General features: G+C 45.4%; 1 protein-coding gene and 1 long non-coding RNA gene across 3 annotated transcripts in view; one reads left to right on the top strand and one right to left on the bottom strand.

The window, feature by feature from the left end:
* Positions 1 to 14,455, top strand: part of LOC117201803 (uncharacterized) — a 50,752-nt gene extending 36,297 nt beyond the window's left edge. The window contains exons 6-7 of the long non-coding RNA XR_007474423.1: positions 5,811 to 5,882; positions 8,303 to 14,455. This is a non-coding gene — a long non-coding RNA (uncharacterized LOC117201803). The remainder of the gene's footprint in view (positions 1 to 5,810; positions 5,883 to 8,302) is intronic.
* TEX101 (testis expressed 101) lies at positions 4,922 to 8,248 on the bottom strand. Of its 2 annotated transcripts, none has more exons than XM_049703736.1 (6): positions 8,012 to 8,248; positions 7,271 to 7,372; positions 7,002 to 7,145; positions 6,673 to 6,858; positions 5,484 to 5,612; positions 4,922 to 5,323 (listed from the first exon to the last, which is right to left on the bottom strand). In XM_049703736.1, exons 1-6 carry the CDS (start codon positions 8,028 to 8,030, stop codon positions 5,103 to 5,105), a joined length of 801 nt encoding a protein of 266 aa, XP_049559693.1. In that variant the 5' UTR covers positions 8,031 to 8,248; the 3' UTR covers positions 4,922 to 5,102. The 2 variants fall into 2 exon arrangements, with proteins under 2 accessions (XP_049559693.1, XP_049559694.1); XM_049703737.1 differs by having other exon boundaries at positions 7,982 to 8,246.
* Positions 14,456 to 15,395: the final 940 nt, after the last annotated feature.

The following is a 15,395-nucleotide window of genomic DNA, read 5'->3' as shown; positions in this document are numbered from 1 at the left end:
TATAGTACACTGCATTTTTTTTTTTTTTTTTTTTGCGGTACGCGGGCCTCTCACCGTTGTGGCCTCTCCCATTGCGGAGCACAGGCTCCGGACGCGCAGGCTTAGCGGCCATGGCTCACAGGCCCAGCCATTCCGCGGCATGTGGGATCTTCCCGGACCGGGGCACGAACCCGTGTCTCCTGCATTGTCAGGCGGACTGTCAACCACTGCGCCACCAGGGAAGCCCCATTCCTCTTTTTACTGAGTAGTTTTCCATCATAAAGACATGTCATAATTTATTTATTTTTACACTGTTGATGGGCATTTGAGTTGTTTCCAGTTTTTGGCTATTATAAATAAAGCTGTTATGAACATTTGTGTAAAAATCTTTGTATGGACATATGCTTCTGTTTCTTTTGGGTAGTACCTGGGAAAGGAATGGCAGAATCTTATGGCAAGTGTATGTTTAATTTTTTAAGAAATTTCCTAAGACTGGGAACAAAGCAAAGTGTCCACTCTCACTACTTTTATTCATTGTACTAGAAGTCCTAACCACTACAATAAGAAAAAAAAAGAAAGAAAAGGTCGACATGCTGGAAAGAAAAAAAAAAAACTGTCCCTATTTGCACATGACATGATTGTCTACTTAGAAAATCTCATGGAGCCCACAAAAAAGCTCCTAGAACTAATAAATGAGTTTAGCCAGATTCAACACACAAAAATCAATTGCACTTATTTTCTATACCAGCAATGAAAAACTGAAATTTAAAAGTACCATTTACAGTAGCCCCGTAAAGGTGAAATAAGTATGACTCTAACAACATATGTTCAGGACCTGTATCCTGTATCCTGAAAACTGCAAAACTACAATTCTCATCCATTGCTAGTGGGAATAAAAAAATGATACAAGCGCTCTGGAAAACAGTTTCTCAGTTTCTCGTAAAGTTAAACACACTCTCGCCATATGACCCAGCAATCCTACTCCTAAGTATTTACCCTAGAGAAATACAATTTTATGTCTACATAAAAACTCGTACCCAAATGTTTACAGCAAACACTTGGACACAAATGTTTACTTTATAACTGCCCCAAACTAGACACAACCCAGATGTCTTCAATGAGTTAATGGATAAACAAACAGTGGTATGTCCATATAATGTAATAATATTTCTCAATTAAAAGGAACACGCTGTTGATATACACAACACGGATGAATCTCAGAGCCATCATGCTGAGTGAAAGTAGTTGGTTTCAAAATGTTCCATTCTGTATGATTCCATTTCTATGACTTTTTTGAAAAAACAAATCTATAGTGATCAGAGAACAGATCAGTGGTTGTCAAGGACTTGGATGAGGGGGATGTGATTACAAAGGAGTAGAACAATAGAGTTTTTGAGATGAAGAAACTGTTCTGTATTCTGACTGTAGCGTTGTTCAGTTAATTAATTAATTAATTATTTTGGCCATGCCAAAATTGTTTTTGGCCACACGTGGCTTGCAGGATCTCAGTTCCTCGACCAGGGATTGAACCCGGGCCACGGCAGTGAAGGCCCTGAATCCTAACCACTAGGCCACCAGGGAACTCCGTGCCTTGTTTAATTTATACAAGTGATATTTTGCTGCAAAGGAAATTTCTTACTTTTTAAAAAAACATAATGCAGGGCTTCCCTGATGGCGCAGTGGTTAAGAATCTGCCTGCCAATGCAGGGGACGCGGGTTCAAGCCCTGGTCTGGGAAGATCCCATAAGCCGCGGAGCAGCTAAGCCCGTGTGCCACAGCTACTGAGCCCACGTGCCACAACTACTGAAGCCCACGTGCCTAGAGCCCGTGCTTCACAACAAGAGAAGCCACTGCAATGAGAAGCCCACGTACCGCAATGAAGAATAGCCCCTGCTTGCCGCAACTAGAGAAAGCCCGCGTGCAGCAATGAAGACCCAACGCAGCCAAAATAAATAAATAAACAAAAAACCAAAAAAAACTCATCTCCCACTCTGACATCGCTGCCCCAAACGAGGATGTGCCCACCTGGCCACTATAACATTATTGACAAAAGAGAGGAATTTTCAAATTCTTACTTTCTGCAGTGCCCATCCTTCTTAGACTTCTACCTCTTTTCTTGTCTACTCTCTAGAACTTACTTTTTTTTTTTCACATCAGCATCTAGTTTCAGGTAATTGGCTGCAGTTGATGGTGGTTAGTTTTGTTGTTGGAGAGGGGTGTGTGTGCACGTGTAATGGACTTTGGTTCACTTCAATAAGCAGAAGACCCATAACCTCAAGTTGCCAGTCACATCTTATGGGTGCTGTTAAGTTGTAAAGCTGTTGGAAATAATGCCTGTCCCTGAAGTGCTGCTGCCTTGACAGGGGAGATTATACGTTGTGTGGGAAACTGTAAGATATTGAAGGAAGGCTGGCAGATGTGCTGGGGCTATGCTGAGGGAGATCAGTGGGTGCCAGAGAAGTCAGAAAAGGTCTGCTGGAGTTGGCAGTGAGATGTCTAGTGGGGCCCTCTGGGGTGGGTAGGTGGGAAGAGGAAATGGAATTTCAGGGAGGAAGGGACGTGAACACAGCCCTGGAGGGAGCAATGAATATCACGTGTGATGATGGAGTCTAAATCCGGGTGGGTGAAGCACACGTACGGCAGGGTGATATGATGCTATTACTGTTACCTCCCCACGCCTCCATTCTTTGTACTAATTCTCTTGTCCCTTCTCCTCCAGTCAGTCAGTAGGCCTATTACCCTAGAAATGCAAAGAGCCAGAAATACCTTCATGTTCAGCCCTGAAATTTCAGAGTAGGCTATGTAAATTGAAGTTGATGTAATTCCAAAGGCCCAACTTTTGACTTGTTAGACTTGGAATTTTTAAGTTTCAGTCTAAGAATGAAGGCTTTATGGCATGGTTGTTTTGTTTGTTGTGGGATCTCAGTTCCCCGACCAGGGATTGAACCCCAGCCCTGGGCCCTCGGCATTGAGAGCGCAGAGTCCCAATCACTGGACCGCCAGGGAATTCCTATGGCATGATTGTTGGAAAAAGAAAAAGTAGGTTTGAGAAGAATGTGTGATAGTGGTCTGTGTATGGTGGGTGATAAATTGTAGGGTCTAGGCCGCATCTCGTTCTCAAGTACCTTGGGAGAAAGCAAGTCTCTACGAAATTATCTTTTCTCCAGATCTTCAGGAATTTCATCACCTATATGGGATTCCTAGGCTGCTTTAGATTCCTGAAGGACCTCGGTGGGATTTGAGAGCAGTTGGAAGAGGCCCCGAAGTCGCTAAGAGGGATGGCAGAGCTTACAGGGCCTGCGTGGAGCCCATGAATCCCCAGACAGGGTTGAAGATTTCCCAGTGGAAGCCAGCAGGAATGGAAGCTGAGAACCCAGGCATCAGTGAGAACCTGGACATGAGCAGCATGACAGGTGAAAACTAGACAGTCACCTCTTGCCCACCAGCACTATAGCAAAGCCCTGGGTGAGGAGAGTGGAAAGGAAAACAAGCCCTGAAGTGACTGAACTTAGATCTGAAATGACTGAGAAAACCCTGACACGACCGAGTTTACTCAGACTGGTTACTCCACTAGGTAGAATGGGGGATTGTTATAAACAAAATTATCATAAAAAAATAATATATTTCAAAACAAAATTATCATAAAAAGAAATAATATATTTAAATAGTTTATATTATATATTTAAAAATTAAGAAAGTCGGCACACTTGAGTTTGTGGACTGAGAAATTTGTACATGCTGCGTAAAGCTCTTTGGCAGATGACAGATATAATTTTAAAAATACCAAAACAATTCACAGGCCAAATTTTTAAAAATTATGGCTCTCCTCCATTTACTCAGGAGTGTCTTCTGCAACTGTCATCGGTGCCATTAAGAAGCCAGTGTCCTATGGGAAACAGCTACTTGGCTTTTTCGGTTCGTTTTTTGTTTTTGATTTTGTGTTTTACCCCAAATAGTATTTACCAGTCAAGGCTCTGAATGCTTGTAATTTCCCAAATTTATATGTCCCCTCATTAAGTTAAAGTTTTATTTGTTGGTGTTTCCGCTCCTTCTTTAGAGAGATTCACCAAACTGACACAATGGAGAACTGGATGCCTGGGAACAAAGATAACGTAGTAGCTGGAGTGGGCCTTTAACTCAAAGAGTTAGTAAGAACTAGAGAACTTTCTAGAAAGAACTTGGCTGGACTATACTATGATCAGACTCCCCTGTCCTTTGTGGGAGGGGTCAACAGTTTGTATTAAAAGTCTCTCCTCCCACTCCCAGTGCAGTTTATTGTATGTCAATTAAGCCTCAATAAGGCTGTTTTTTAAAAAAATGAAGAAAAGTCTGTTCCCCTTTACTCTACCTTTGCTCTATACAGCTCCTGTATCACTGGAGTATTTTACAATAACATAGACTTTACGTATTCTTGAGTAATAAGTTAAATAAATAAGCATAAGAATGTGAAAAAAGAATCTCCCCACCCAATAGTTTTTCACCAACATTCATCAGACCCTACTGAACCCCAGGTCCCTCCTAAGTTCCTTCTGTCCACTGAGGAGGCATTAAGTAGTCAGCAGAGATGGGAAGGAATGATGTAAAGTGGGCAAGGGACAAACAGGATAGAGGGAGATGGGGCCACTATAACTGAAGAATTTAGAGTCTGATTTTTCTCATTCTGCCACACCTCCCAGGGAAATATTAGAACCCCAAGGCAGGTGACGTTGGCCTTACAATTGGGTTGGGAGCGTTCTGGAGGAGGACAACATTAGCCTCTTGTCCAGCTAGCAAGACAAGGAAACCTATTAGAGTGAAAGGAAAACCAGACTTCAGGTCAAAACATCAGAGTTCTGGTCCTGGCTCTGCCCATAGCTATGTAAGTGTGAGAAATTCATTAAAGTTTTCGAGATCTTTGATTCCCTTTCTGCAAAATGTGTAGGTTGGAGGAGATGAATTTTAAGGGCCCTTTTAGCTCAATAATGCCACTTCTAGTTTTGAGGCATACACACATCGTGGCAGAAACTTTATTAGAAATGTCAGATGCATCCACTGGGACTGTTCTTCAGGCTTCCACCTGCCCCTCAGCTTGCTGATGACCACTCAGAAGAGATGTCCCGTGACCCGGGACCCGAAGCACCTACTCAATGGACAAGCGCTTGCAGCGACAGCGGCAGCAGTAGCTCTAACCTCCAGACTGAAGTGTGAAGCCATGTGGCCCCACTTTCAACCTTTCGGGGAGAGATAGACCTGAGTGGACACGTTTCCTTCACCCGCAGGGGCCCTATTGTAAAGATCCCAGACATCAGCCTGCAGCCATCTGCGGATGTACAGCCTTTGATCTCCAAAGGTGCGCTGAGGTCTCCTGTGGAACAAGGAGGGATGGGGAGACACATAGATGTTTTAGGAAATCAGAGAGGAGTCCACGCCTCCCTCATTCCTGGAACCCTGAGTGTCAGAACCTCTTGGGCTACACTCAGATGTCTGGTTTTCCAGCCTCTGAAACCATCAGATGTTCAGTTTACCTCCAGTGACCTGAAGTTTTCCTTGATAGCATTGATTTGTATCGTTGGGGCAGGAAAGAGAAGGAGCATTCAAACAGGACCCCAAAGCCAGACAGGTTGGGCAGCGGAGGTCTGTTGACCCTCTGGGAGCTGAAGGGGGAGAGAGAGGGACAATTAAGGGCGAGTCCCGCCTCTGAGTTGCCTCCCCTTGCTGGCTTCTCTTCCTCCAGTCTTTCCTGCTGATGCCTCTCTACTCAAGGACTGTTACTACCACCTCCCCACCCCTCTCCAACTGATTTCTATGCTGTCAGAACCCCATCCAACATGACTTCCGAACTCTGTGCTTAGGTGTGGAGATACAGATACGAAAAGGACACAGTTCCTGCCAGCTAGGATCACTGCCTTGAAGGAAACAGACATGTAAGTAATTAACTACCATACAATTCAGTAGGCATTGTGTCCAAGGTCTAGTGGCAAAGAAATGGAGGACCACCTAAGTACCTAAAATAATTTGGTTAGGTATTTTCCCAGAGCCGACGCCTGAGTGGAGATGGAGGAAGAACAGAGGTTAGCTATGTGAAAATGGGGGAGGGGGAGGAGGGAGAGGAGCAAGGGAAACAGCGAGGACCAAGGGCTGGAGGTGTGAGCCGGCTTGGTGGATTGGAGAATTGTGAGAAGTTGTGGTGTTGATACTCAGCTGGTAGGCACAGGTGGGACTGGACTGTATTTTTATAGCCAGCATCCATTCTGATTGGTTAGTACCATCTCCACTGTTAAATATTTTGAATCCTAGCCCCAAGTAGAATACAATAAATGAGAGAAGGAAGAGAAGGAAATGAGCTGAAAAGATAGGCGGGGCCAGATTTCTATAGGCCTTGAGGACCAACGGGGGAACTGGGCTGTGGCCATGCGGCAAAGGGGGAAGCAGTGCTTGCTAGATGGACGATGTCACCACCCTGCTCAGAAACCTCCACTGACATTGTATTGCTTAATAAACCCCAAACCCCATTTACACTCCAGCCTTCACCGATGTCCCTCTGCTCGGAGCAGCGTTTCCAGACCTCAAGGTAACAATTTAGAAAAAGAAAGACAAGCCAAAGGTCTGAGGTCCTTTTGTGTATGACGCACTTGGACCTAAGCAGAGTAAGCCCCGTTTTTTCAGGGCTGCATGGAGTTTCTCTCAGCACCCGTCTCTCCCCTCCCAGGGTACCGTCAATCTCTTCTGTCCTCCATAACTCATGTAAGTCCTCTTTGTTGTTGCAAAAGGAGTCCTCACAGTAGTTACTGTAGGAGATGGCGACTAGGCCAGGGGCTGGCGTGTGCTGGATAAACGTTATTGCCGGTGCCCCGTCTGAGCTGCAGCCCTTAGTGGCCAAAATTGCTGTCTTGGTTCCTGCTGTGAGACAAGAGGGAAGGAAAGTGGATGGGGGGCAGCGCCTGATGTTTGGCCTGGGGAAGGCGGAACCGCGTTAACATGGCCATAATCACCTTCCCCCCTGCCCCTGCCCCACCAGCCCAACGGCCTCTTTCTCATTTTACCAGCCTTAATCATCAGCACGGTTTCCTGGCACAATGCCCCATTGTCACAAGTCTCAGCTTTGTCTGTGGTCCAGTTAAATGTCTCTACTGGATCCGCTTCTATGCCCACGAATGCACTCTTTTGACAACGCAAGTTTTGTGCCACTGGGGAGAAAATGAGATAAAGATAAGCACTTGCCCTTCTCTGTGGGGCCCCAAACCACTCCTTTTTCACCAGAAATCCATCCTCCGTGACCCAGCCGCTCTCCCCCCACATCCCCAATACATACAGATCAAGGTCGGGGCTCCTAGGAGAAACAGGAACAGTAAAACCTGGAAATGACAGGCTCCCATGGCTTCTCTTAGAGACGTTTGGAAGAACCGATCAGGATCTGTGATTTGATGGAGAAGCAGCTTTTCAACCACATGGAACGAGATTAAATCTAAGTTCTGGCAACAAGTACTGACTTCAGGGCAGAGTTTACGGGTATATAAAACGATGATCTCGGGCTTCCCTGGTGGCGCAGTGGTTGAGAGTCCGCCTGCCGATGCAGGGGACACGGGTTCGTGCCCCGGTCTGGGAAGATCCCACATGCTGCGGAGCGGCTGGGCCCGTGAGCCATGGCCGCTGAGCCTGCGCGTCTGGAGCCTGTGCTCCGCAACGGGAGAGGCCACGGCAGTGAGTGGCCCGCGTACCGCAAAAAAAATAAAACGATGATCTCTAAAGTCAGTCCCGATCTCGCTTGTGAGTTTGGGCAAGTTAACTAGTTAACAAGCCCCAGTTTCCGTAGCTGTACTTCTCAGACTCAGCCGCCTAGACCGAGGAGCTCAACAGCCTCATACCCTCCAACCTCTGGATCCGTAATCTGGCCCAAAGGCCCTTCTCCCTCAGACTCCGGAGTCCAGCTTCAAACCTACGCTCTTTCGCGGCCCAAGAACCTCAGTCCCCAGCTCCCAGCTTCATCAGAACCCAGGATTCTGAGATCTAAGCCCTGTCCTACCTAGGGATCCAGGAGTTTGGGTTCAGTCACCTTTTCTGTCAGGACACATGATTCTGGGCACCCAGCTTCTCCCCCTCTCCGACCCAAGAGCGCAGGGCCCCGGCCCTCACCCCCCTCTGCTCCAGGAGTCCCGCACGCCCCGCCCCCCCCGTCCCCCACCTCTGTTTCCTCAGGACCCAGGAATCTGGGCCCCCAGACACCCTTTTACTCTTTAAGGGACCAGAATTCCTCCTGGCCTCTATATGATCTCACAAGAATCTCCTTGTGCTGAAGGAACGCCCTGGAACGCTCCACCCACCCAGCCGGTCCTTCTCCTTCTAGTGTCTCCGAGGCACGGAAGGCGGGGCCTGCTTCACCGGACAGATCAACTCGAAGCCCCATTGGTCGATACGAAAGCATCTGATGAGCTCATTGGATGAGCCTGGAGGAACGCCACACCCCATTGGCCTATCCCAGGCTGTCTTGCTAGTACGCATGCGCAGGACGCCGAGTGGCTGGCAAGCCGGGGGACCCAGAACTCGCTGGTCTTTGCCGCGCTAGGCCTGCAGGGCGGGGCGGGGCGGGGCGAGCGGTGCCTCCCCAAATGGCCTTGCTTACACTTTTATCTCTTTGGGTTATAGAATCCCTACTTCTCCAGCCACACTAGGAAGTCAAACCCTTGGCTTTCACCCACTGAACTTTTCTCCCTGTCCAGCATGTTTCCAGCCTGGCCCCTGCCCCAGCACCCATCCAGTGGCCGTAGCCACTGGAAGTCGACTTGGTCTCCTCACCCGTCACTTGCAGTGGTTCCTGCTCAGCCCAGGCCTCATCCTCTGAACACGTCATGGCACCAGCCTCTTCCGTGACCTTCTGGAAGGCTGAATAGGGTAATGCGGGCTTCAGTGTTACTTCCGGCACCCCTGAATGACCGATTGCCATCGTATCTAACCCACGTGTCAGTGTCAGTACCATGAACACGTTGTGTCATTCAGATTTCTTGTTCATGGCTGGAAAATCCTATTTCATATATATATACACACACACACACACACACACATATATATATATACACATATATATGTGTATATATATGTGTATATATATATAAGCTTTCTGATGTAACATGAAGTAGAGATGTCTTTTGTGTTCTTTCAGACTTGGTACTGTTTCTGTGAGTTCTATGGTATAAATGAATATTTATTTTTAATAGAGAAAAATGCCCCAATAAGAATGGTGTTGGTAAAAGTCGAAATTTTATGTAAAAATATATTAAGAGTTTTCAGTTGGGGACTGTTAATATTAAGAATATTATTATTAATATGGTTATTAACATAAATATTAGGAACAGTTCATATATACAGTAAGAGAGAGTTCTGGTCCCAAAGACCCTGTCTCTCAGGACCCAGGACTCTGAGCCACCCTCCCTTCTTCTTGGGACTCAGGCCTCCAGCACTCACCTCCTCTGAGCTGTAACAGTATGTGGTTTTCCCGGGTCATTGTGTACCTATAGGTGTGGTGCAAGGTCTCAGGTCTTGGCCACAATTGCCAATGCAGGACCAATGGGTTAGGGGAAACTGGAGGGCAGAGAGGGTGGTTGGGAGCTTCACAGACACCTGCTTCAAGCTCCAGAATGTTGTCTCAGGGCCCTCATCCCTTCCCATGCCTCTGACTGGCACTCACCCTTCCTCTTCTGTCCTAGCCCCAAAGCTGGCTTCTAGCACCTGTAGTGAAGGTCATCTTAAATAATCTCTTGGCCTGTTAATTAGTTTGCTGAGGCTGCCGTAACTAAGTACCACAGATTGAGAGGCTGAAAGTCCAAAATAAAGGTATCAGCAGGGTTGGTTCCTCCTGAGGGCTGTGAGGGAAAGATCTCTTCCAGACCTTTCTCCTTGGCTTGTAGATGGCTGTCTTCCTCTTGTGTGTTCACATCACCTTCCCTCTATGCATATCTTTTAAAAAAATATTTAGTTATTTATTTTATTTTTGGCTGCGTCAGGTCTTAGTTGTGGCGCCGGGCTCTTCGTTGCAGCCTGTGGGCTTCTCTTCTAGTTGTGGTGTGCGGGCTTAGTAGTTGCAGCTCTCTAGTTGTGGCATGTGGGCTCCAGAGCACGTGGGCTCTGTAGTTGCGGCACACAGGCCCTCTAGTTGTGGCTCACATGCTCAGTAGTTGCGGCGCATGGGCTTCGTTGCCCCGCGGCACGTGGAATCTTAGTTCCCCTACCAGAGATCGAACCCACGTCCCCTGCATTGGAAGGTGGATTCTTAACCACTGGACCCCCGGGGAAGTCCCCTTCTATGCGTGTCTGTGTCCAGATTTTCCCTTAGTATGAGGATACCAGTTGGATTAGGTCCCACCCTAATGTCCTTGTTTTAACTTCATTACGCCTGTGAGGATCCTATTTCTAAATAAGGTCACTTTCTGAGGTCATGGAAGTTAGGACTTCAACATGTGAATCTGGGGGCAATACCACCCATAACAGCCTGTTAGAGAGACTTGTGTTACAGATGAAGCAGTGAGTGCGGAATAGCGCTCCAGGGGCATCGTGCTACCATTTTGTAATTTCTTCTGTGTTAACGTCATTCCTGATGCAGCCTTTGCTTCCCACAGAGGCTACCTTGATGGCTGGTGAGGGAGGGTGTGAAGATGCAAGACTGAGGGGTATCCCCGGAGCGAGTCAGGGGCTCAGAGGCTCACTCAGGGATTCCAAATAGGCCAGAACAGTGTCCCTGTTAGCACAAGGTATATATAGTGCATCCCAGTGGGTGAGTTTGTAGGGGAAACGCCCCTTTCTACCCAAGCCTGCCCATCTGATTCTATTATGAGAAGAGTAAGGATCAGATATAGGTTCAGTTCTTGGGGGGCTGTAGGATTTCTCCTGCCTTCAGGCTTGCCCTGTCTTTGACATCTTTGAGTGATTCCACATCAAAGGATCTGGGAAGAAAGTACCCCCTTTTTCAGCCTGTGTCTGTCCTTCCAGGTCACAGGCTTGGGAAGATGATTCTTAAGTCACACTCCAGGTGACCTGGCCATAGAGTCCCTCCATCTCAGGTTTAGAAGGAACCTTGGAAGTGTAAGACCCCTTCCTCTATTCTTCACCCCATTTCTGTTTATATACCTGTAGGGACCTTTCACCACCACCCCTGTGGGAGAAGTGGCTCTGCCGTTTTGGTGTGAGAGAAATCCCTAGATCTTTCTTAGCCTGAGCTGATCTCTTTTCCTTTCTGAGCCTCAGTTTCCTCATCTGGAAAATGAGAAGGTTAGTCTAGAGCAATGGTTGGCAAGTTATTTGTGACATTATATGGAAAATAAAATGAAAACAGAATGAATCGAATGGCTCACCTATAGTGAGGACATCTTTTTTAAACACCAACGGGACCATCATTGTTCACCTGGATTATTGCAATAAGTGCTGCCCTTGCCCCACTTCAGTCTATTCCCCTCTTGGCAGCAGAGTGATCTGGTAAATATAAGTCAGATTGTGTCACATCTGTGTAAAGCCTTCCAGTGGATTCCCATTTTACCCCAAGAGAGAGTCTAAGTCCTTACGATGGTCTCTAATGCCCTACTCTGTCCCCACGTCCTGTTCTGCCCTCCCTCGCTCATTCTGCTTCACCCACACTGGCCTCCAGGCTGTTCCAGGAACGCATGGCGGGAACACGCTGACCTCAGGCCCTTTGCATATGCTCCTCCAGCTCTCTGAAACCATCCACCTTACGCCCACTTCCTCCCTTCATTCATGTCTCTGTTATAACAGCACTCTTTGCTGACTCTTGTTTAGAAGAACAGCAGCCATGTCAGTCTCTGACCCCTTGCTCTGCCTGAGTTTCTTCTGAGCACTTATTGCCTGACATATTATTTGTCTATATTTATTTCTATGTTCATTGACTACTTTCCCCAACAAGAAGGTAAGCTCCACAAAGGCAGGGGGTTTGGTTTTGATTTGTTTATTCCCTGGTGTATCCCCGGCATCTACGACAGAGGCTGGTAATAGAAGGGGCTTGTTAAATAAATACACATCACATTGGGGAATGAGGCTCAAGGAGATGGTGACGCTCAAAAGCTGGGACTAGCACCCATGTCTCCGATTCAGACACTAGGCTTTTAACTGCTGGGCTCTTCCTGACTGTGCCGACCCACCGTTCTCACTGGGACCCCCACCCCTTATGGGGACAGTCAAGGCCACTCATGTTTCAGCCCTTCCGTTCTACTTCAATGTGGGCTCTTGCTGTGGCCTATTTTGAGCAATCTATATGTGCTTGTACCCAGCCCTCTCTGACCCCCAGGCCTTCACAGGAGCTGTTCTATCACCCTGGGATGCCCTTCTGTCCTCTACTTATTCCCTGACATCGTGCGCACCTCCCCCTCTGTTTCCTGGTCTTCCTGATGCTCAGTAAATATTTGCTAAACTGTTGATGTCCAAAGTGTTTTGTCTATGCCTTTGTATTAGGAATTTTTGCTTTATGGTACAATGGCTGTGTGTGTGCGTGTGTGTCTGTGTGTCCATGTGAGTTTGTGCATACGCTTCTGTACATGTACATGTCCGTGTCTCTGTGTGCATGTGTGTGTGTGTCTGTGCATGTTTCTCTGTGTGTACATGCCTGTGTCTATGTGTATGTTATGTGTACATGTATGGCTGTATGTGTAGACCATGTCTGGGTGTATTTGTATGTGTGTCTGGTTCCTTCCAACTGTGTCTGATCCATCCCTGTGTACCCAGCACAGGATTACAGTGTAGGCATCCAGTAAATGCTTGCTACTATATAAAGCTCCTATAAACATTCATATAAAAAGACCTTGTTTAGACATATATTCTCATTTTCTAGGGTAAGTGTAGAACTGCTGGGGCATAGGGTAGGTGCATAGTAGGTTTTATAAGGAATTCCCAGACCTTCTTCCAAAGTGGTCCCACACTTTTACATTCTCACCAACAATGTAGGAGAATTCCAGTTGCTCCACATTCTTGCTAACCCATGGTTTTGTCAGACTTTTAAATTTAACCATTCTAGAGGGTGTGTAGTAGTATCTTGGCATTTCTCTGATAATGAAAAATGTTGAGTAACTTTTCATGTGCTAATTAACTATTTGTATACCTTTATTAGCAAAGTGTCAGTTCCAATCACTGGCCCATTTAAAACTGGGTTATTTGACATGAAAGGATGCTCAACATCACTAATCATTAGAGAAATGCAAATCAAAACTACAATGAGGTATCACCTCACACCGGTCAGAATGGCCATCATCAAAAAGTCTACCAAAAAAAAAAAAAAAAAAGTCTACAAATAATAAATGCTGGAGGGGGTGTGGAGAAAAGGGAACCCTCTTGCACTGTTGGTGGGAATGTAAATTGATACAGCCACTATGGAGAACAGTATGGAGGTTCCTTAAAAAACTAAAAATAGAACTACCATATGACCCAGCAGTCCCACTACTGGCATATACCCTGAGAAAACCATAATTCGAAAAGAGTCATGTACCACAATGTTCATCGCAGCACTATTTACAATAGCCAGGACACGGAAGCAACCTAAGTGTCCATCGACAGATGAATGGATAAAGAAGATGTGGCACATATATACAATGCAATATTACTCAGCCATAAAAAGAAATGAAATTGAGTTATTTGTAGTGACGTGGATGGACCTAGAATCTGTCATACAGAGTGAAGTAAGTCAGAAAGAGAAAAACAAATACCGTATGCTAACACATATATATGGAATCTAAAAAAAAAAAAAAAGGTTCTGATGAACCTAGGGGCAGGACAGGAATAAAGGTACAGACATAAAGAATGGACTTGAGGACAGGGGGAGGGGGAAGGGTAAGCTGGGACGAAGTGAGAGAGTAGCATTGACATATATACACTACCAAATATAAAATAGATAGCTAGTGGGAAGCAACTGCATCTCACAGGGAGATCAGCTCGGTGCTTTGTGACCACCTAGAAGGGTGAGATAGGGAGGGTGGGAGGGAGACGCACGAAGGAGGGGATAGGGGGATATATGTATACATATAGCTGATTCATTTTGTTTACAGCAGAAACTAACACAACACTGTAAAGCAATTATACTCCAATAAAGGTGTTAAAAAGAAAACGGAGTTATTTGCCATCTTATTATTGCATTATAAGAGTGCTTCATGTTTTCAGTATACGTGTTGCAAGTATTTTCTTTCAGTCTGGGACTTGTCTTTTTACTGTTGAGAAAATGGTATCTTTTGAAGAGAAGAAGTTTTTCATTTTGAGAAAGCCCAATTTATCAGTTTTTTTCATGATTCTTGTTTTTTGGTGTTCAGTATAAAAATGTCATTTACCCTAAGGTCACTAAAAATTTTTTTGCTATGTTTTTTTCTAGAAGATTTATCATTTTGCTTTTGAATTTAGGTTTATGATCCATTTTGAGTTCATTTTTGTGAATGGTGTGAGGTAAGGATTGAGGTCCATTTTCTCCCTAAATCCACCAGTTCTAGAATCCTTTGTAGAAAAGATTGTCCTTTGTCATTAAATTACTTTCATACCCTTAGTTGAAAATCAATTGATCATATGCATGTACATTTCTGGACTCTACTCTGTTCTATTTAACATATACATCTAGATGATACCACACTCTGTTGATCACTGTATTTTTTTAAATTAATTAATTAATTTATTTTTGGCTGTGTTCGGTCTTCGTTGCTGCGCCCGGGCTTTCTCTAGTTGCAGTGAGCAGGGGCTACGCTTTGTTGCGGTGCGCATGCTTCTCATTGTGGTGGCTTCTCTTGTTGCGGAGCGTGGGCTCTAAGTGCACGGGCTTCAGTAGTTGTGGCACGTGGGCTCAGTAGTTGTGGTGCATGGGTTTAGTTGCTCCACAGTATGTGGGATCTTCCCGGACCAGGGCTCGAACCTGTGTCCCCTGTACTGGCAGGCAGATTCTTAACCACTGTGCCACCAGGGAAGTCCCAGATCACTGTGTTTTTGTAGTAGCCTTAAAATCAGATAGTGTAAATCCTCCAACTTTCTTCTACTTTTGTAAAACTGTCTTAGCTATTATAGGGCCTTTCCACTTCATCATAAATTTTAGAATCAGCTTGTCAGCCACTACAAAAGGCTTGCTAAACTTTTGATTGGAATTAGAATTTTATTTTAATTGATTTGAATTGCATTGAATATGTACGTCAATGTGGCAGAATTGATATCTTCACAATATTGAGTCCTCCAATCCATGAACATGAGATCTCTCTTCACTTATCTAAGACTTCTTTCACTTCTGTTTAGCTATACTCACTAGATTTTAGTGTACAAGTCTTCCACATATTTTGTTAAATTTATTATTTGATATTTTATGTGTGTAGATGCCTTTGCAAGTGGTATTTTTAAATACTTCACTTTCCAGTTGTTCATTGCTAATATATAGGAATATTTAAGAGTATAGAATAGAGAATAATATAGAATAGCTAAGCTCT

The sequence above is a fragment of the Orcinus orca genome, chromosome 20 (genome assembly GCF_937001465.1).
Source record: "Orcinus orca chromosome 20, mOrcOrc1.1, whole genome shotgun sequence".
NCBI lineage: Eukaryota > Metazoa > Chordata > Mammalia > Artiodactyla > Delphinidae > Orcinus > Orcinus orca.
The sequence above is the reverse complement of the archived record's forward strand: the minus strand, read 5'-3'. Positions and strand labels throughout refer to the sequence as shown.